The following is a 23,329-nucleotide window of genomic DNA, read 5'->3' as shown; positions in this document are numbered from 1 at the left end:
TTGCACATCCGCAGCTATTGGTTTCGATCCCTCCGTTACAGCCGATGGTGATTGTTCCACATCCACCGACACAGCACTCGAAATGAGAAACAGGATCACCACACCGATCACCATTAACAGCGCTCGCAAAGCCTGCATGATGTTGCTTGTGCTATCTTGTCACACCTGGTCACAAGTGACTGGGTGTTGTTCACGATTTTCGTGTGGTTTTTATACACACGCTGATGCTGAGTTTGATAAGATAGTTGAGAGCGTATATTTAAAAAGGTAAATACCAAGCTGCACAGAATCTTTTATCGGTGGCAAATATTGACCAAAATTGTAGATAACACTTTCTGGTAAACCATTCCCTTGTATCGTAATCATCGCTATGGGAATCGTAAGATGCACAAGCAAAAATCAAATAACTATTACAACAAATGTTAGTCTGTTTGTTTCCTTGCATAGAATTGATGTCCGTCTGCATTTGGTTTTGATGTGGTGAAAATAAAATACAAAGTTTTAAGCAACTTCCACTGAACAGAAACACACAACTGTCCGAATACGAGCAGGGTAATACTTTGCATTTTCTAGTCAAAGCTTCTATGCCATCAAATTATCTCAGATGTTGGCTCAGACGATGAACGTTTATCATTTTATCGTTTCGGAAAGATAAAAAGAACCTGGAAAACATATCTTAACAAATACGTTACATTTACAACGTGCCAAGCCCGGAAGATAAATGAATAACGTAACACGGCAATGTGCAAATAAAGGACTGTTTTTTTTTAATGAACAATTAATCACTAGATTAGATACTGTTAAAAGCAGTTTAAAACAAATGTTATACAAAAATAAAACTTCAATAAATAAATCTGTTTGTGGATACGAAATAAATGGAGGCGCCCAGTACTTGAACCTATTAACCTATTATTTATCCAAACTGAAATCTTTATTTAATTGGTATGAAATTTTAAGAGCAGTAAGAAATAACTGGAAGTCAAGAGAATATTATCCTAAAATTGATAACTGGGACACTATTTTCTTTTAGATATCTTCAAACGTTGAAAAGAATAAATAATCTATTATTTAACACCATATATTGCTTTTTGTTATGTTCGTTGAACACGAATGTTGTTTATGTTGTTAATGTAAATTTTCCTTTAAAAAGAAATCATAGCTTTCCTACAATTTCATTGTGCCTGGTAAATATTTCACAGAAAATTTGCTATACTGTGCTAAGCACATTCATTTAAAAGCAAGCTCCTTCTGGCCAACGAGATTAGTGAATTTGAAAAAATATATATATCACTAATCTAATTGCTCCTAATTTGATCCACGTTGCAAGAAAACAAAGACTCTCTCCTCGTCTTTCCTTTTTAAGCGCCCACAATGCACAACATAACAGCACAACTAAATGCATCGTAAGTTACACATACATACAGACAGTCGCTTCCGTTTTTAAAGTTTTTTAATGTTCGTTATCTCCATTTTACTCCAAACCACACTTACCCTTTATTAAGGAATTTATATTGTTAATACACGTTTTATACTCTCGTTATTTATCATTCAAATCATTAGATTTTAAGCAAAAATATAACTCCAAAAGCTAAATTGTTTAACCTGCTCCACACCAATGGCTCTCCTCATACCTCCCCAAACACGAAGAGCTGCTGCGAATTTAAAGAGCTAGTCCTGGCCATTGTCAATCCTTGGGCTCAAGTTCGTACACCACCACACCGACACCATCTGGTTCGCCAGCAGACGTACTCAACCGGTGGTGGTGGAATTGGTGGTGGAAAATCGATTTTTGCTATCCTAGGTTCACGCCACAGCCAAACACCAGAGGAGTACGTGACGCGGTGATGGTACGCGACGTTGCCATTATGTTCGGCCTGGTGCCATCACTACACTCACACAAAGGCCCACCATCGAACGAGGATAGTGTGTTCATAAAGATGGTGAAAACAGCGCACGAATACAAGCACAATTTCACTGCCAGTAGTTTTCGGTGCGCAACGTTTGTTTAGTTTCCAATTGTTAAAAAAAATAATTTGTGATTTTAAGAGCGAATCTGGCTTTGTAAAGGACATCACTAATGTTCACATTTTAACATAAAGTGCAATTGGTTGAACTAAAAAACATATTGTTCTAAAGCTCTTTATATAAATTATGTATATATTTTAAGCAATATTTATAAAAAAAAATTACAAAATGGACCTTTAATAACATTAAATTTAAAACTTTTATATAAATTTATAAATTCATTAACTGTAACCTGCGGTAACCAGCGCATTTCAATACGGTCAATATGGAAACCAATAAAAACCATACTCTCATTTGCCATCCCGCAATCATTTAACATCGCTGCTGCTGCTGCTGCCATGTGTTTTACACCGTGTGTCGTTTGCCATGGCTCAAAGCAGTCTGTTTGGGAAACCGGAGCACTGCTGGGAAATAAGGAAATTGCCGCAGACAACGCACGTTGCATGCTGCTGTGAGACGAAGACGGACCGATCGCAAACGAAACACCAACACAACTATACGGAGAGCTCATGGCGGCAACAGCACTACCAACACACTACCCGGAAAGCAACCAGCAGCAGCATAGAAACATCGAACGGCGTGCGGATACTACCATGCAGAGAAATTGTCTTATGCTGCTGCAAAACGTGTGCTCTCAGCTTCCATTTGTGTTAGCGTTGGGTTAAAATAGGTCACTGGTGCATGGCGCTACTCAGACGTGCTACCGACAGTCAACGGTTTGGCTTCGTTCGCTCACTCTCCCATTATTGCGGACGGGATGAAACCAGCTCCGAATTTTATTCAATCTGAATCAGCAGATTTAATGAATGCTAAAAAGACATTCCACCGCTGTATTTCTTGACATCAACTCGTTAAACAATCGTTAAACAGAAATATTTTCCAACTTTATTATTGAACCACGTTTAATCCTTAGAGTGGAATTTCCCCTCAAGTAATCCACTCTACACAAATGCGACGTTCATTCTACGAAAATGATTGGCACAACAGTGAACCGCTCCAACGGTATTTCCACGTGCCGCATAAACATTTTTGCATATCACTTACAAACTCGATGACTGAAAAGCCCTCGGCTCGGCTCCGACCTTCCGTACTGGGCCTCACCAATGCCCAAGTGCCAAAACCAGTGACGGGGTCCTTTCGGGGCATGGAGCAACGGTAAAGACCAACGGCAACAACAGAAACCTTCCAGTAAATCTCAAAAGAAAACGAAACGAGTTAACACGCTGACTGGACGGAACGTTTTCCAGGAAATTAAATTTACTAGACGATCAACGGGGTGGAAGCCCGTTTGGAGTGGCGAATGCGTTGTTAAGCCCTTCGTTACAACGTACCATCATGAACATCCGCTCCGGTGCGATATATACCTTTCTTTTTCTTTTTTGCTTTTAAGCTTTCCTTTTTTTGGTACGTCTATTCGACATGTGAAGAACTCAATATCTTGCCGTGTCCCAAGGCATTGCCTATAACTACGGCAAACTTTCGGCATACTTTTCGCTTTTTCGAGATTTACGGTTTCATGAGATAACAAAAAAAAAACAAACAGATTATCCTCTTTTCACACAGCTTTACGTGAGTGTATGGGCGTATTGGATGAAAGACAAGAGTTTCTATTCTTCGATTCGACGAAAACCTTTCTAAAATGATTGATTCCAGGAAAAGCGTATGAGTGTCAAAATCAAATTACAATGCATTGATCTATTGTACAGTAAATTAAAGCATAAAAAAGAAAAAAACATATATGAATCACAATTTTTCCCCTAAAACACAAATAGATTTAAGCTCCTGAAATCTTCATACCAATACAACACACATCACTTTAAAAACATAGCAAAAACAACTAATCTTGCCCCCAAAATCAATAACCTTCAAAGGAGCAGATTGTATCGAAGCAAACCAAATCCATCATTCTCGCCCAACCCACACCGACCCGGTGGCAATAAAGAAACGGTGATAGTAAAACGATAACGATGCCGTAGGAACGAATGATGATCGTAGTAAAAACCCTTTCCTTTGGTGCACACGAAAAATGAGTTTTCACCCTGGCTGTATACTAACGAGAAGGTAAAAAAAAGAAGAGGACAAATAAATACAGATTTTCCGAACCGAACCGCAATCAAACACATGACTCAGCGACGTTGGCCGCGAGGGAGGATCGGAGCAAAAATGTCAAAACGAAGGAAAAGTTGCTAGAAATAGTTGCTAGTGAGCCTACTCGACCGTGGGAACTAATGGGTCGGCAGATTTTATGCTTGAAAATTATGGCATTAAAGAAAATTCCATGCTTAGTACAACATTTTCAAGAAAATCTTAATGATTTCGAAAAATAGGAATCGCTTTCGGCAGGAGCATCTGTTTTGGGTGCCTTGTACAGGGCGTTGCATGACAGTTCAAATCTTTTAGCTTATTTTACAATCACACTGAACAAAAAACTTATTGCCAAATGCATCAGCAAACCAGAAGCACGTGAAAAATGATCTGCGAAGGAACAAAAAATCGTGTAAAGTCATCCTCACATTCAGGCGCGATTTACCACGCGTCTCCATGACAGGCTCAGGCAAACAGAAACCAAATGGGGCTGCAAACACACACACACACACAAAGACCATACAGTAATACATCTCGCTCCTCACTGCACATTGCACAACATTAGCTAACAATATTTGTTCACCGATTTGATCCGTTTGCACACACTCTCCTTCCTTCGTTCGTACCGCACGCAGCACCAGGCGTCTCCATTTGAGATTGAATTTTCAACCACATTACCACCACCATGGGCAAGGAAGAACTGATAGCTGTTGCGAGTGAGCTTCAGACGCACGCAAGTTGTATCAGCGGAGAGAGCACATTAAACACGGCGCAGGCAACAAGCGGCGCTACGGAAAATGTGAAATTAAATTCATCCAAAACCCGATCCGGGCTCCGGCCACCTTCACATGGGTGTGCGCAATAACACCGAGAAGATATCCGCGCTACTGCTTCCGATTGGGAAGGTACACTGGATACAAATTTTGCAAACATACTTGGTCAGAATTTTGATTATGTTGCTGGAGCGAAGCAGGAGTGAAAGAAAGTGAGCGCGATTACACAACATTAAATAACGAAAAGCGCGAAAGCAGCAGCAACAAACCATACACAGCAACTGTAATAAAATGCACCATAACTTCTCCGCACCCGGGGGGAGAAGTTATTCACTTTCATTACAGCGGCCATAGCCATTGTGTGGCAGCCATTCGGAACGCTTGAAATAAAAGAAGTGCAAGCGCGTGGGTGTGATTGGGTGCTCCTTCAGCAGGCAACCACATCACGAATTGTTCTTTTGTAATGTTGAACTTTAAATCGACAAAAAATTAACTAGTAACACCGAATGTGTGGAAAATCATTACATATATGAAACAGTGTTTTAATATTACTAGGTAATCGGCCCGGTTACAGGGCTATGCAACAGAATTCCGTTGTGTGCGTAAACTCAAAGATGTTTAAAAAGAGGTTTTCATCCCAATTGGTGGACGTTGATTTTATTTCATTTAGTTTAATAATTTGTCTAAACTATTCCACAAAGCATATTCCAAGTCACATAGAGCTATTGTTGTTTTTTTAAGGTTTTACAGATATTGAGCCTTAGCGATCTCTTAGTCTGAGATAGCCATTTGTCTGATCTGGAGCATGCGACATATAATTTTAACATGAGTACTCCAAATTACCCTTAAGCAATTCTTAAGAATCTTGCGTCACATTATACCCCTATCCCTTATCCTGCTTTTCGTACGCACTGCACATAATTTCGTCCAAAGTCGACGTCTTTCACAATTGAAAAACTGCAACTGATTGCATATGTCTAAGGTCAAGTGGGTATTCCCATTTAGGTATCAGTGGTTACACATGAGTTTTTCTGACTTCTTCTACTGATACAGTATATATGAGTCGAACCTTTCCATTAACAGGCACATACATGTTTAGAATTCATACGGTGCCAGTTTATCAGATGTGCCTGGTATTATATTTGGTAGCGGCACCAGTCTTCATTCGAAAGGACCGGTACAAATTTACATCCGAACCAATCCCTCGTGGCCAGGAACAACTATCCAGGTTACGGGTAAATCAAGTTAAATAAAGTGCTCAGTTTGTGTAATGGATTATTGAAGCACAGGCGATCTGCAAAAAAAAAGCCCTACTAAAAATGTTCTCGTCCTACAAAAACTCCAAACATGAACTGCAATCGCAAAACCGAAATATCCGGTGAAGTACAATGATCAAGAAGATGATGGCAGCCAGTTGTCTTGGCTGGTATGATTTGAACTGACGATTGTTGACTATGATTTAACCGAGCCTTTCATTCAAAAGATGTTTACCTGAAAATTATGGCAATATTACGAATTTTGCCTATTAGCATTTGATGGCATCTTGGCCATTGAAACTATTCTCCACAAAATTCTGCATCCCCAGACTGTTGGTTGTCTGGTTTGATAAAATTTGCTCTATATAAACAGAGAAGTAAACAATAGAGCACAACAACAACAACTGCTCATGAAACAGTAGTATCTGATGGTACAATTATTAAGAATTGCAGCGAATCAAGCAGTAAAACAGCTTCTTAAATGCCTATATAATATAAGATGATGTAACACATGGTATCCTCTTTTATGCTGCTACCTTTGTGAGTTCAATGGTTAGTTAGCCCTGCGTACGGGGAAACGGCTCGAATAGGATTTTGTACCAGTTTTGTCGTTTAAGAAACTGTTCACACTGTATCACCGACCAAAATTAAAATCTTTTTGAAAATCTTGTAAAGGTTTAAAGGTGTAAAGGTAACTGCTAGAAAACGCGCAACTACCAAAGGACAACAATTAAAAACATTCTCAAATTGCGCGTCTGTGGAAGTCGATGCGTTTCAAAAAACTTGCATTTGGTAAAATCAGAGTATACATAGAAAAATAAATTGTTGGCGAGGGGATCATAGAAGGCATAGCGAAGGAAGAGATGTGAAATCAAAAATGCTCCACACAAAAAAAAACCATGGATGTGGGAAATAATGTTACCATGGAAACGTTATGCGTCGCCTCCAACTAAAATTTGTATAGCGATCCTTTCTTTCTACTCTATAAATTACTAACAAAAAACAAAAAATATATAACCTTTTTCTAATTGTATGCTTCTCATACGTGAGGTTACTTCGCTCGTCTAAAAGCAGTCCAACAAACGATGTCATAAACGCATCTATCAAATTGTTAACAGTTCAACGCAATGTACTTCACATCACCAGCCTTCAATATTTCCCCCAAAGTGATCAATCAATTACGGGCGAATAATTTTACTTACTGAACCATAATTCCATGAATAGTATAGAAATTTCGTTAGACATTTTGTGTCGAGTTTGGAGAAGCAAACGTTATGAAGCGAGCTGAGCACCTTCTACTCTTGTGGTGCAGTAACGAGATGCTTCTGATGGTCTCAGTACCAGTTCTCAAAAAGAATCCATTGCTTACCTAAAAAGAAAAAAAAATAAACGGTGATGTGTGAATTAATAATTGATTAAGTTTATTATGGTACTGCTATACAATGAAGTGGGTTTAACGGATGATACAAGATTCACAAAACTGTGAAGGTATTTTCCAGCAGTAAAGCAGTAAACAAAGCTTACAAATTAGTTGACAAAACGCCAAGAAGCAATTCTTGTGTCAGCAATGGCATCTCGTTACATTTACCATTCCAGTCTACCTTTCACTTTAACTTTTCTAAGAATATTAAACCCATTAAGGCACAACAAAATATAACCCGCACGGTTACAGCAAAAAACTGCAAATATACTCTATGCAAACTTAAACTAAGCCTTTGGCAAGCCTAGCTTTTTGTGTGTCGTATTTTATACGCATCGTTCCAGAAGTAGCGTGATCTTCCCAGCGCACAACGAAACGATTGTGCTGAGCTGTTTCCCAACAAACATTAGGCAAAGCATAGCATTAAATATAATAAACATAGCAAAAAAGACACCTTTTTGCTGGACCACCACTTCAAGCTGCAAAGAAAAGCATTCCGCATTCCTAGAACGAACCATGGCAGAAAGGTTCAAGCACACAATGCTTTGCCGTAGCCCGCCGTTCTACGTGCGATAAATATCGAAGCATTCAAATTCCTAAGGCTACAGTTTTCCTACAAGCTAACAAAAAAAAACAGGTAACTGGCAAAAGAAGAAAAAGCACACACCAGCAACATGGTGTACAAAGCTGAAAGAAATGAAAAAGCTACCTTCTGTCCTAGACCAATGCAAACGAATGAGGCAACACAAGGACGCAAGCAGCACTAACACTGAGCGTCCGTCCGGGCAAATGAAATTAAGAAGTCAAACAGACGGAAAATGGGGAACAGTTTTGTTATCCCCCTTTTTTTCTGTTTGCCCTCATGCCGCATTTTCAATTACAACTTATCGGCTACAATAGTGGCTCGATCGAGTGGCGGATATTGCTTCACAAAACGCTCGCCAGATTTCACACGGGACGGACGAACCGAAAGCAATCAGATAGCGGACGTAATTTACCAACACGTACCGCGTACCAAAACTTTCAATGTAAAATTTAAACGCACCGTACGACGAGGACAGAGCGAGCAAATGGATTCCCTCGTTCCACACCCAGGCACCATCCTCTTATAGCGCGTACCGTTCCATCCTTGGCGTTGGGGCACATTTGTTGTCCTTCAGGTTTCTTCAAGCATCCTTGAACGGGTTGTGTTGCAGGAAGAAAAGAATGTTTAAAGTTCTCACTTGCCGCCGCCGCCACTGCTCAACACATACAGCCCACCCGTCCAGCCGGCACACATTTGCATATTAAACACACCTGCCAAGGTCGGTCGGCACGATTAATGTGTCAGACGGAAGAGACATGCCAACCGGAACCTGTGTGCATGGCTATCTGCAAGGGAAATTGTCGGCCTGTCGGTCACTCGGCCAGCACTTTCTGCCCTCCGGCGGCATGCACCACACACCTCTCGCTGCGGTGTGATCGTATGAGAGTTTCTTACAAATATGACACATATACTTTCGCCTCTCATACGAAGGTATATTATCTCAAAAGGATTCCATAGAATTTATATAATTAAAATAAAAGATGCGCAACTACAAAGCACAACTAATTTTCCATTCAGCAAAATTATCTACTCATGAAATCCATTTACCTCCTTTCTGCAAACCGGAAGCGACTCAGCAATAATGAGTGCATGTTAATTCTTCGCCTAAGACAGGACGGACGAGCGTGCTGCGCGCAAATGGTCTCTAATGGATGGGCCGTTATCGGGCGTTATCACCCATTGTAAACGTCTTTTGAAACGCAACAAAACCTTTACAGCGCAGAAACGCGAAGAATGCGAAGGATGCGCAATTTTCTTCACAGGAAACCATTCCATTTGCTTTTCTTCCTCAGCGAAACCTTCCTGGGAAAATTCTTCATCGCTTTTCTTTTCCTTTCTGTTTGCCTATTTGTTTAACAACTCTCCAATGCCATAAAAAAGCAAGATATGATTTCATGAACTTTCACGAACATGCGCTTATATTCGGCACCATAAAACCGAGCACACACGCTCGCACGTACACTTTGGGACAAATGAAAGAGATTGTCTGCGACAGTACCAATCTGTAGCGGCACATTTGTAGCGGAAACTTTGGCAATAATCATAAGATTCAATTACTCAGCTGAGGTTGGGAACGATTGGGGTTTCTTTCCCCTGTTGCTAGTGTGGATAATATGCAGCTAAACAAATACGATAGTCACATACATGTGCAAACGATCGCATTCGTGAGATCGTTACGAAACGTAAATAATTTATTGCTATGGAACCCTTTTTCTAATAAGATTATTAAAATATGTAAGTAGCAATTTATATACTGTCAAACTCAATTCAATAAGAGCGCCGTACTTCATCAAAGTGTAGCATATCTGTCTTAAAACATTCCAAAATCTATTTATGCTAAAATTCACCCCATGCTCCTCTATTGAAATATTAAAACAAGAACGGCAATAAACAAGTAACGCAAATAACTTAAACCTCAGGCGCAATTAGAACAAATCTTAATCGCTCACAAGTCGCAAGTACATATTCAATGCACACAAGTTACAGGTGCAAATCCATTATGCAAAAAACATAAAAACATATACCATAAATGCACCGAGTACGTGAAAAGTGACCATCAATCCGATTCCCACGATCACGCAAAGAATTTGCGCGATGCCAAAAGTAGAAAAAAACCATAGCGCTCTTATTGCAAGACAGTACAGGTGCGTTCCACACCAGAGTATCAACCATTGCAGTTGAGCAATACACCCAACACCCGTGTGCTTGACTTGGTTCAAGTTTGCAACAGGAGACGACCCAACCGTACGTAGCTTATAGGAAACAGAACTACTCCATCTGACAAGTAAGAACTGAATGCAAGAAAACGTTAAACCAACCAACCAAAATTTAGACAAACAAAAGCATCAGATATCCGAGAGTCCGGTATGTGGAAAAATCCGTATGTATCCGGAAAAATCCGGTATGTGTGGAAGATATCCGAGAGTCCGGTATGATATAAAATAAAGATTGACCGTTGACTAGACAGTCACTCGCAGCCACTTGCACACGCGGTAACTGTCGTAGTTGATCGTCGTACTCAACTAAAGAAGCAAGTGTTATAGTGTTTTATTAGGGACCCAACATCCAGTGAAAGGAAATGTAGACCTATTACATGGCGATCGTGTTGTGATTGAGTAGAGCAGTTATATTACAAAAGCATGCAACATAAATGCAAAAGAATAACAGGAGTTATTATATTATTGTTATTTAATCATCAAAACATTATTGAAATAAAATAATTTATTTGTATTTCTCTAATTGATCGTCCTAAATAGGCAATAAAAACAAATAATTACTGTCACTACCATTGAATGAATACATCAAGCACAGTTTAAGCGTAAAATAACACGTCCAACACAAACCAGCAATCAAACGCAACAAACTACCGCGATAACGATAAGGCCAGCGAAACCAAACGACTCATTCTTGGCATACATTTTGTGTTTATTTATCCCTTCTTTCACCTTTCATTATTTCACCCCAAAACCCTCACTACCATTCCTCGCGCACAAAAACACCATGCAAATTAATGAGATGCCCTTTTTTAACTTTGGCATTCAGCCACCGTGCCATCACCATCATCATCATCATCATTTCTGCATAATTTCGTTCGCAAAAGATCGGAAAATGGCCACTAGCCACACACTCACCCACGAACAACAACGGCCACCTTACCTTTCCAACAAAAAGCAATACTATTTGCTCCGGGGGGAATGTGATCGCCTCGAAGGCTTTTCCCCGAATTGAGCTTCCATTCCCGTGCATGAAATCCCGAATTCCCGTACTTCGGGTGCCGGGGTTCGGGTCGGAACAACGTTCGTTTCGGAAATGGTCTTTTGCCGTGTCGCTAATGGGTCCGAAAGCGGCGACAGGAAATGGGCAAGAAAATCAACGATTGATGATATTTGTGTCACGTTGCCGTTCCGTGACACCGTGACGTGGGGGGAGAAGGGGTTTGGCCATTTGTTCGACATTGGAACAATGGCAACCAACAGCAAAGGCTTGTTTGTAAAGGATTCTATAGTTTTCTGTTGTTGCGAATGTGCATGATTGTCTAGGCCATACTTTGACGGGTGTTCGGTCAAAATTTCCCAACTCACACAATAGCTAGGAAATTGTTCAGTTCACAGTTCGTATCGATTGGTTGGGAAGGGCACACAAAGAGCCATAGAGAACTAAAACTTTAATATAACAATTTGTGTTTAGATAGCGTTGCGTTACTTGTTTTACTGTTTACATTTTATTTTATGGAAACATTTCACCAAATCCAATAATATATGCAATTAAATATTATCAAAATGAGGATATGTTGCCTGACACTACTCAAACTTTATTTTATGTATTCCATACTAATTATAGAATAAATAAGTCTAAATTCATTATTGAATCTCCTAGCAATTTGAATCTCACTTTACATGGAATTATTCACTAGAAAAGTCTACTAAGTAGATAAAATATAAATTATATAGTATTAAGCTAACACACTTACAGTTTATGTAATTTTAGACGCCAAATTGTAGATAAACGCAAAACACCTCACACTGCTCTTTTCTCATCAAAACACAATGAACAAATTAACACAAATAAAAAGAAAAATATCTATACCACGGGCAGTGATGGATACAAACAGGCAATCACAAATACAATCGAATTTCTGGGCATCCAACTTCCTACTGCATTAAAGTGAGCATCGAGAACCCATCAAATCAGATGTAATAGCAATTTATACATCCCGCTCTCGGCTAACGTACAACCGAAACTCATGCCCGCCCCACCGGGAGGGCCACACTGTCAGACACGCAATGGATGCGAACGGTATGCAGCAATATACACAAACGGCAAAAGGACTTGTACCATGGGAATCGACATACTCCCTCCCCCTTTTCCGGTGCGGTGTGACTGTGGTTTGAAAAATGAACGATACGGAATGTGCCAGCTGGGAAGGAAAAACTCCCACGCGTCCGCACGGAAATATGCTATGACCGGGTACTATCCGGTGACGGCCTTTATTTTTTTTTCTTCTATTTCTTTGTCGGGCCTTCTTCTTTCGTTCGTTTTCCATTCACCAAAGTCATGATTTCATCATTTACCATGAACCTGCGAGCCGTCCGTGACCGCCAACACAGGGCACCTTGATCTCCATTCCCTGCTGGTGATACAGCGACTAACCGCACAAAGCAGGATGTAGTAGACCCGTTGCCGGCAGGACAATTGCGTGTCGCGTGTGTAAAGCGTGCGGTACGTAATTCCCTACATGTAGTTAAGGGTTTATTCTTCTCGTGACTAGAGCACAATTACTGGTTCGGCAGTTAAGTTCGACAATGATGGCTTCAAACAAGTGATTGACTAGAAAATTCGGAACCAGCTGGAATAGCGCTGCAGGACGGTGGTTTGAATAAATTAACATCGAAACGAAGTTGGATTACGTATAATGTTCCATGGAATACTAATATATAAATCTATACAATGTTAAAATGAGTATAACTCTCCAAACATCGATTCGAAAATATATATTAAAGCAAGATTTCAACCCATGCCTAACCTACTTTTTCAGCCAGCACTGTAGCAAATAACCCCACGCATAACCACAGTGCTACGTTTCACACGATGATCACATGTTATGGTTCTATTTCACGCGACTTCGCTGCGGACATTCCATGTGCACGGAGCGATGAGTTTCGCATCCCATCGGCACAGGACACAAAACGGGGTTTTCCCACCATTTTCTGAATTTCCTTTGCCGCCCGTCATCCTTTTTCCTTTTCCTCCCCATTTCTCCATCAACGTGTGCGCGTCGTCTTCGAAACGCTCACAGAAGTCAATTAAACTCTAACAAAACGCATCCCCACCGTAGCTAGCGTGCGCCACACATAGCTGCAAAGCTGGAAAATCGTGGCTTCCCCGTTTACCAATTGCATGCCGGCGGTTGTTGGGCATGGGCCAAACATGGGTGCCACGGTAACGACGCCACGGTGGTACTTCCCGGAACTACTGCAGGCTCTCGGTAGGTAAGCTTCCCTTAGTCTGGGTCGTCATAATAAATAGGGGGCCCCTCGTTACTACCATAACTGCCGATTTGTTTAATTTTCATTGCCGCTGGTTTGTTGGTGGTCGGGGTTTGGTTGTCGCATGACATGGAAAGGACCCCTTTTTTTCCTAGAACACTGTCAAGGTCAGGGTATCGGCTCAGGATGATCGAAATGTCTCACTATTCGGTGGCAATTCGGTTCGCACGTTTTCCAAGTTGAACCCCCCAAACACACACACACACAGGAGCTTTCTTCCATTCGGCATAAAGTTGTTTCTCTCTGGGTTATGGTTTTATGAACATGGAACCGTTGAAAGAACAGGTTAGATCGATAGATTTACAGTTTTGGTGCATGTACGACTGAGTAATGGATATTTCTGAGAACTGCAATTTACACTAAAAAATAAAACATCATAAATTTTGATTATTAATTTTTAATTAAACATTTGTATAAAGATTAATCAAATCTATTTATTACTTAACTAATAAATCATATGTTATTAGGTCCGCAAATAAATAACGACCGTTTTGAAATCGATGGGGCCACTGTGGACTGTGACGCGATTTTGACGTTTACAAACGTCATAAGTCAAGTTCGGGAATGACATAATCAAACTAAGTACACAGATTAATGATTATTTCGTGCGAGTTAAAGTTCCTAGTTCTTGAAAATGTCTGATTTTGAGCCGGATAAGCGCCATATGCGGGAGGTGTTGCTGTTTTTGTTTCGAGCGAAGAAAACGGCAGCCGAAGCGCATCGAGAACTTTCGAGTGTTTACGGCGATGCTGCTCTAAGCGAAACAAGGTGTCGGGATTGGTTCCGATGCTTTAGAAGCGGTGATTTCGCCGTGGAGGATGCTCAACGTGAAGGAAGGCCCAAAACGTTCGCCGACGAAGAATTGACGGCTTTACTGGAGGAAAATCACTGCCAAACGCAAGAAGAGCTTGCAGCCGTGCTTGGTGTAACTCGTCAGGCCATATCATCACGGTTGAATGCGTTAGGCATGATACAGAAGGTGGACAAATGGATACCACACGAGTTGAAGCCGCGGGACATTGAACGCAGACTCTGCATGTGTGAATTGCTGGTCCAGCGGTACAACAGAAAGGGGTTCCTGCACAGAATCGTGACGGGAGACGAGAAGTGGATTTTGTTCAGCAATCCTAAGCGCAAAAAATCATGGAGATCCCCCGGTCATACCCCAACATCATCAGCTCGACCGAACATCCATAGCTCGAAAGTTATGCTGAGTATTTGGTGGGACCAGCTCGGCGTCATCTACTACGAACTTCTGAAACCGGGAGAAACAATCACTGGTGAACGCTACCGGAAACAATTGATGAGTTTAAGCCAAGCACTGAAACGGGTGAAAAACGGCCAGAATACTCATCACGCCACGACAAAGTTATTCTGCTGCTTGACAATGCTCGGCCACATGTTGCCCAACCTGTGAAAAACTACCTTAATACCCTCAAATGGGATGTTTTACCGGTACCATCCGATTTCCATCTGTTCCGTTCCATGGCACATGGATTGGCTGACCAGCAGTTCTCCTCCTATGAACAGATCCAGAATTGGTTGGATACCTGGATTGCGTCGAAAAACGTATCATTTTTCCGAAAAGGAATCCGTGATTTACCCGAAAGGTGGAAGAAAATAATAAATAATAATGGCCAATACTTTGATTGACCCAATTTCTTCAAATAAAAATGACACGAGCAAAAATAAACTTATGAAAAAACGGTCGTTATTTATTTGCGCACCTAATAGATGCATGAAGATGAAGTTTAGTCATTTCTTCCCAGTGAACGTACATTTTCTAGCTAAAAGCTAGTAAAACTACATGAACAACACGAATCACTAATGCATTTTTAATCTCCGCACAAAACCACCTCCCACCATGGCCACAACACGCGATGAAATATGCAAGCGCCCCCGTGCAGTTCTAAAAGCTGACAAAACAAAAACATCATCAGCATTTACCGAAAAGAATTTACTTAAATTATTCGCAAGCAAAACTTTTCTGCCTGATATCGCATCGCAACAGTAGAAAACTTCTACTCTGTCCCCTTATTTTGCTCTGCCGTAACAGGGTTTGCCGTAAGTTGTTCTATCTCGGGATACACAATTTTTGCGACACTGCCGTACATAATGAAACTTAGATAAACTACACTGTGTCTGTATGTATGAAATACATTTCATTTCGTAAAACATCATCCATCATAGTAGGAGAATTTGGAACTGGAGGGTTGCGAAAGAAATGTTCCCCTTGGCACCCGAAAGGAGCCTGTCTGCCGCATGACTCCGGGCACGTTCGATATTCACTTATCGTCTAATGAAGAAACCTTAGTTAGTGCTAAGGATTTGCACTTCATTTTTTCGCTCCGCTGCAACTTTTTCTTTCTCGCTCACCTTATAATTATGTCACGATGACGAATCACATTCCGGTTCCGACCCGGTACGGTCACACAGTGCGAGAAACTGTCAGCGTAAGGCATTTGGAAAGTTTTATTCCTACTTCTCGCCGTGCGAAACGAAGGATAATAAATTTGCAACAAACAAACAAAAAACCGACTGTAAAACCTGTTTTGAACTGGAAAATACTAATGTCATTAATTACGGAGCATGCAATGGAAAAGATTCTTTTCAAACGTTGCTTTGAGCGTAGAATAGTATAGGGATAATATGACTTTGTTGAAAGATCAATGTAATAGCACCATTAATCTCACCCTAAGGTCCAAATAGTGTATAATTTTGTTACTCTATTTCTCTGATCTCATTAATATATAAATACAAGCTGCTATTGACCGCTACAAACGCTACACTTAACTGTTCTAGGGCACTCAATTTCCCCTCCATTCCACAGTTGGTCCCCGCACATAACACAGCTAACACCTAGCATTAGAACATAATGAAGGAGAGCAATAGCTTTTGACTTTTACCTTTTCCCCCACAGGACCTTCAGGATAGCTGCTACATTTGTACGGTCGGTCGTAAAATGCCCAATCCTTTTCGGTCGGGTAAAAGCATGCCACCGATTTACATTATTCATTACACCTGTTACAGCTGCCGGCGAACGCCTGCGCTTTCTGTGCCTTTTTTTGGCTTTAAGCACGGTACCGAACCATCATCCCTGGCGATGATGACACACCCGGGAGTTCAACAAACGCACCAAAACCCAACCTCTGCTGCCCAACACCGGGTAAGGGATCGTGGAAGGATCTTCAGCGCAGTTACGCAAAGAAAGATGCACTTGGTGAGGAAAGCGTATAATCAACCTGCCGTGTTCTTACGCCCTCGATGCTACTAAGGTAAGTGATTTTTGGCGTTCATTTGCACAACAACAAATTCACAACAGTCGGTCTGGAAATGAGTGTGCACGGAATAAACTATATGCTTCCCTTGGCGTTGCTTTGGCTGGTATAAAATAGAGTCAAGCAAAAGGTAACGCGGCATTAACGTGGAAAAGCGTGACGCACATCGAGGATCAACCGTTGGTATGGTCTTAGCCTGACAGACGGCAAATACGGCGATAAATTCAAGTGATTCAATCTTAATAATAGCAATAGCCGTTCTATGCAATTGAAAAAATCAATGAAAAGGTTCATGTTTTTTTAAGAAAACACTGACACAGTATGTGACCTCTTTCGGCAGGGATATTAACTACAAAGAGAAAGCAAAACAATCAAAGCTCAAAAATGTAAAAAAATGGATATAAATAGAATTCTTTTTTAACTTAAATTTATATCAGAATCAAACGAATGAAACCCCTAGCAACTGATTCAGAATTAATTATCTTGACATCAAACACAATGTAGTAGTGTATAACAACGTTAAAAGAACAAGACCCATTGAAGGGAAGAAAGAAGAAAACCCAGTTTTTCCTGCCACATTTCCACAGAAAGACTATATTCTTGTTGTATGATTGTTTAGCAAATGATTGGAAACACCAAACTCATCCATAATACAACAAAAAGACTACATTCCTTCACCTCACGCCTAATGAGAGCTCGACACAGAAAAGCATACAGACACTTTCACACAGCCAAATGAGCTGAGGATCGTTTGTGGGCTTTTCAAATTTTTCATGAACCCAATACCATAATGTCCTGATTGGTCCCTCCGAATGGTGTCTCTATCGAGTTTCCCACAAACAGTCGCTCCAACCCCCCGTTCCGCAACGACACGGCGGCGGCGGGTGAACATTTAATAAAGAGTCCTTCTGTCCCACCGTTCGACATTGTGAGCTGCCCCGTTCACCCTCACCTGCTCCGCACCAACCCCGTGGCGTTCGATCAATTATAAATGCTTTAATACATTGAATATTTATGCTGGACGACGTTTGATTTACCGAACCTTCCTTCACCCGGACAAAACTAGGCGAGACGAGTCCGCGGGCCGGATGGATTCATTATTTGACACAAACGAAGCCCGGACCAAAACAGGGCCTTTTCCTCGTTCTTTGTGGGGCTCGAAACAACAGCAAAAAAAAACAGTAATAACAACGAAACATCGAAACAACAGTACAATAATAGAGAAAATACACAAAACATCAACATTGCCACTGGCAACGGGGGAAAGAATCGATTCTTACCAGGTGTTGCTTTGTCAAAATGGCCAAACTCGCGAGGGGTAAATGGCCCTTCTTGTGTGCGACGGCACAACACCAGGAAAAGGAACGTATCTTCCTTCCGTAGCGGGGACTTAGTATCAAGGGCGAATTGATAAATACAAACCGCCCATCAGGCCTCCACTATCGAGTTTCGGTGGTTTTTCAGCCAGAACCGATATCGAAAGGACTCTAAGTTTGGGATTCGTTCGAAGAAAGTGCAACAAACGATATTAATGAAAAGGAGTGTCGATATGATCGTAAAATGTATTGTAGCGGATTTTCAAACTCTTTTCTCCTTTCTTAATTTGCTATTGCTGGAGAAGAATTGTCACTGTTAATATGACGCAATAAAATATTATATTTATAATCTTCTTATAAAAAAATAACACGCGCAAATTAAATCAAATAGCTCCCGGTACTAAGAGTGAAGTATTGATTTATTTTGACTCGAAAAATGACTTCATGGCAAGGTATTCGTCAAATTATTACAAAGCAAATAATTAGAACCAACTGTAAAAAAGAAAACATAGTAAGACAAGAATTATGTAAATAACGCAAACAATGATGGTGAGAACTGATTAATAAAGGAGAAGAGAATGCTATTTATATCATAATATTAACATGGAATGATTAAGTTGGAAGGAATAAGATTCCTTTACGTGAATTAAACATAACAATCCGTCTAGAAAGAATCAAAATTGAGGGGGCCAGGGGCATTATTTTCAATTGACCATCTTTAAAACTTAAGAGAATCAGAATTCATTTCAATTTTCATGCAATTATGCTTTATGTTGCATATTTTTTTATGTTGTGCAAAAATATATTCTTAAGAGTATCTTTAATGATTTAATCACAAATTTTAATCAATAGTGTTCAACATAGCAAACCCGGGATAAGGTTCGTAACTCATTAGCGCAGTTTAATTTTGGCAAACTCTTACAAAAATGGAAAATAGATAAAATTAATCAATAGTGCATCTTATAAAAAGTCATTTTTGTTCATTTAAGATGCTCATTTTAAGGATTATACTTTTTCCTGAAATTAAAAACAGTACAAAGCACAACATAAACAACCAAAATTAACCCTAAAACTGTTCCTACTAGCAATAAAGGTACTCTTAAAATTATCATCTGATATCAGTTAACACATGCTTAGTTTAAAAAATACAGCTTTTTGAAAAAAAGTGTTTTTTGCTACTACTACTTAAATACTAATCAAATACAAATAAATAATAGATAACTAAAGCCTAGAAAAATTTATAAATTAATAATAAATTATTAAAAACAAAATGGTTGACATCGATCTACATTCAAAAGGTTTCGAATAAACCGCAATTTGATCACACAGCTGGCGCTCAACAAACTGAACGTCCAAAGGCCATAAACCCTTGCAGGTATATGATACTAATTGTGTTCTGCTTTGATCGCATATTCAAGCAAACGCATCAGAACACAGCATACCAGCCTGCTTCTCGATTGGTAGTACAGTATCGCTCAGATAACGGCACTAAACAACGACAAGCATTTTTCAATAGATCCAATATAGCCTTGAGATAGGAGCCACCGAAAAAAAATTCCCCCCGAATGCTTTGTTTGCTATCATCTCTGTCGTCACCTGCCTTCCTCTGGTACGGTGCGAAAGAGAACGGATACGGCATCGATGCGTGTGCGTATTCGACGCACTAGAAATAGTACACATCATGCACTCGGAAACAGGATAACGAATCATTGTCCTGAGAATATTACTTCAACAAGAGATTCCAGGAAACATCATTAAAACACACAGGTTTGCTTTGTTCAGGAGAAATTAAATTTTAAATGCTGTTACGCAAAAAAAGTACCAATCAGCCCTTTTTAATCGCTAATTTTTTGCTCCTGTTGATGCTGTTCCTGATATTAGCCTCATGCAGAGGCAAACAAATACAGAGTCTGTTGTCCATTTTTGCATTGATTCCCTAAAGATATATATTCCAACGCCAACTTACCTTCATTAGAAACGATGGTTGTCCCGATGCACCCACCGGATCACACGGAAAGGACACGATACATCTACCGCGAATCCGACGGTTCGGAACCACGGTTTAGATTTTTCCGATCTTTTCACTGCGTGCACACGCACAGTACCAATAGCGCACCATTTGGGGAATGCAACAGCAAAGTATAGCAACGAGAAGAAGGGGTCGAAAGAGAAAAACAAACGTACACCGGAATAAACTAAACACTTTTCACTGCACGATAGATAATATTCCGGACGCACGCTTCACCTCAATGTACCGTTTACGAATTACGAGTTTGTAAGATATGCACGACAGGGGTCGTGCTTTTCTGTTTGTTAAAATTGCGATTTAATCGCGCAAAAAACACACACGCAAAGTGCGATTTTATCCACAACGAAAACGCTCTCTGTTTTTCTTTACACCGACCAAGGTGCGTAGAGTGTTGGAGCGCTGGATCCGACGGGCTTGTTTTGACAGCCAGCTGTTTGGCAGATGGGATGCTGCTTTGCCGATTACAACAGTTTTTGTCATGCTAAAGTGCTGTAGATGTAAATTTAAAACAGGAGAAAATAACATCTTTCAGTATCATCCACGAAATATGATTAACCATGCGAGAAATTTGTAGAATCAACGTAAACTTGAAAACAATTCAACTTTCATTCCTTCTTATCTTGGTTATATACACCTTGCACATGAATTACAGTGAAGAATTCGACTCGAGTATAAACACAATGGTCAATGGTGACAATTCGAAAGCGCACATCCCTACCCTCCCGGTAGCGATTCTTAAACATTTAAAAAATACGTTTTTACTTCCAATCATTGTAAATACAAATTAAACAATTATTCTAGGAAGCTGAAGTCAGTTGGTGTAGGGATACAATCTTCATCTTCTTATTTATTGGCAGAACCACCTCACGAGATCTAAGCCTACCATTTCTGGTTTACTTTGACTTTATTTACCCAGGGCCAGATAGTCAGCCCTGCGTACGGAGGATTGATCCGGATGGGATTTTGGACCTGTCCTGTCGTGTGAAGGCAGCACCGCTACAATGCACTTGAATGCATGAAATAGTTATTCATTTATCTACCTTCCAGTATGATTTGCTTTATCTTATTATCCGATCTATGAGACTGGTGATCAGGGAAACTTTTCAAATTAAACACTAATATTCGCTTTTTATCCCAATACATTAATTGCTTTAGGAAAGTAATTTTATTACTAGCACGAAATATCCGCCTATTATTCAGCTAAAACCTCATTAACTGAACCATTGTATTAAGTATTGTCTGGAGTTTATTCTAAACAATTTTTTGTGACCATCGACACCATTCTCAGAAGGGTGTTATCGATTCCAGACTAGACTTCATTAAACTTCCAATGCTCATTAACTCCAGCTTCTATTCGCTTTCTTTTCGGATAGTTTCGCCGTCTGCTTGTCTACTGAAATAAGACCCCAGACACAAAATAAAAGCCAAAACAAAATCAAACTGATTTAAATATTCAGTGCGCCTGGCGATCATTAGAAGCACGGCCTCATCAAAGGAAGTGTCTTTAGATTCTTCATTCTCTATTGCTTGCCTAAAAATATACACACGTAGGCGTTCATTGGCAAATTCTAACACACAAGTGTCTTTGTAAAATTGGACGGACCACCGGAGGGAACAAAACTGCCAGACACACTAAGAACCATTAAAGTCTAGACCGCAGCTCTTCTTCGTTTCTTGCTTCAGTGCAGTGGTCTTCTCTTATGCGTCTTTCGCCCCCAAAAATCTAGCGCACCAGACCAAATCTGACTTTGAATGACTTTTTCGGCTAACCCGCTGCAGACAGACATCCAGCCATTCGTTGAACTCTTGCGTTTCACGTACCCCGTACATGCAATTCAAGTCCCCTTTGCTTCGTCACCTATTATATCACTGATCCTATTATCTAAAGTTCTCACATTCCCAGACACCGGTGTCTATGAAATCTTCTTAGGAACCATTATTCCTACCGAGCCTCCTACCTAGCGTCGCTAGAGGTGACCCCAAAGACAACCACCAGCACCGAATAGAGAGGACACGCAGCTCCCCCGGGGTGGGTCGTCTAGCGCTTGCCGTGCACCACGTTCTCCAGGAAGTCTGGAGGACGTCCTCTTCTTGGTTCGTCTGCAGCGCACCGGTTCTTCTCTCGTTCGTTTATGGCCCTTGTTCACCCTGATCGATGATCGTTCCGCCGGTTGCTTAGCGCTCACCATTTGGCGAAACATTGGGCCATTGCATGTGTGCGGCTTGTTTTCGGGACTCGCTTCATTCGCTCTTTCGACCATTTTTTTTATTGCCATTCCATGCAAGCGACCATGCAGCTAACTCGTCATGCTGCGGAACGTTTGTTTGGTGCTCGGGCGATCACATTTTCGAGATCTCCGAAAAGGCCCGAAACAAAACTTGCAGTTATGAGTGGGTTTAGCAGAAATCCAATAAAAAAAAGCTATAAACATGCACGTTTCATATGCCAGCATGCCGAATCTGCTTCAACCACAGCTATTAACCAACAGCGTCGTCTAGCGTTCACATCCCTTCTATGTCTGTTTCATCCGTTCTATCTCGAATGAAAAAAAATAGTCGGTTCAAGCGACGCATGGGGCTCTTTTGGGGAGACCGCCAACATCGAGGGACTGAGGGCAATAATTTTGAGCAATAAAATGAAACCGCGAAACGGATAACCCCCCCTTGGGCTGTTGATCACCCAGTATCTTCTTACGCGTTTTGCTTGATTTTTGGATCCCGAAATCCTGATCACCAGTTTTGCTGTGTCCTCGTTAAAGGTCTTCGATTATGGTTTCCAGAAGCTCCCTTAATCCTAGTACCATTTGTTGTTGAATGATGAAAAAAACTTAAGAAAATATTGTGGTCACCCCTTGATAAAGGTAAAATCTTCTATTGAACGATATGGAACTGTACCTTGTGAAATGTTTATTAGTGGTTTATGGTTTATCAGTGCTACTATTTAATACAGTATTAAAATAGTTCCATTTTTCAAAGAGTTTATTTCGGATTAACCTTTATTTATAAATAATGATG

The 23,329-nt window shown here is 40.5% G+C and overlaps 1 protein-coding gene across 1 annotated transcript in view; it reads right to left on the bottom strand.

The window, feature by feature from the left end:
• LOC128305405 (protein encore) overlaps positions 1 to 20,358 on the bottom strand; it is a 58,727-nt gene extending 38,369 nt beyond the window's left edge. Inside the window, exon 1 of the mRNA XM_053042838.1 lies at positions 20,252 to 20,358. Coding sequence (XP_052898798.1) covers positions 20,252 to 20,257 — 6 coding nt within the window. The 5' untranslated portion in view covers positions 20,258 to 20,358. The remainder of the gene's footprint in view (positions 1 to 20,251) is intronic.
• Between the last annotated feature and the right edge of the window lie 2,971 nt (positions 20,359 to 23,329).

Source organism: Anopheles moucheti, chromosome 3, assembly GCF_943734755.1.
Source record: "Anopheles moucheti chromosome 3, idAnoMoucSN_F20_07, whole genome shotgun sequence".
NCBI classification, from domain to species: Eukaryota; Metazoa; Arthropoda; class Insecta; order Diptera; family Culicidae; genus Anopheles; species Anopheles moucheti.
The sequence above is the reverse complement of the archived record's forward strand: the minus strand, read 5'-3'. Positions and strand labels throughout refer to the sequence as shown.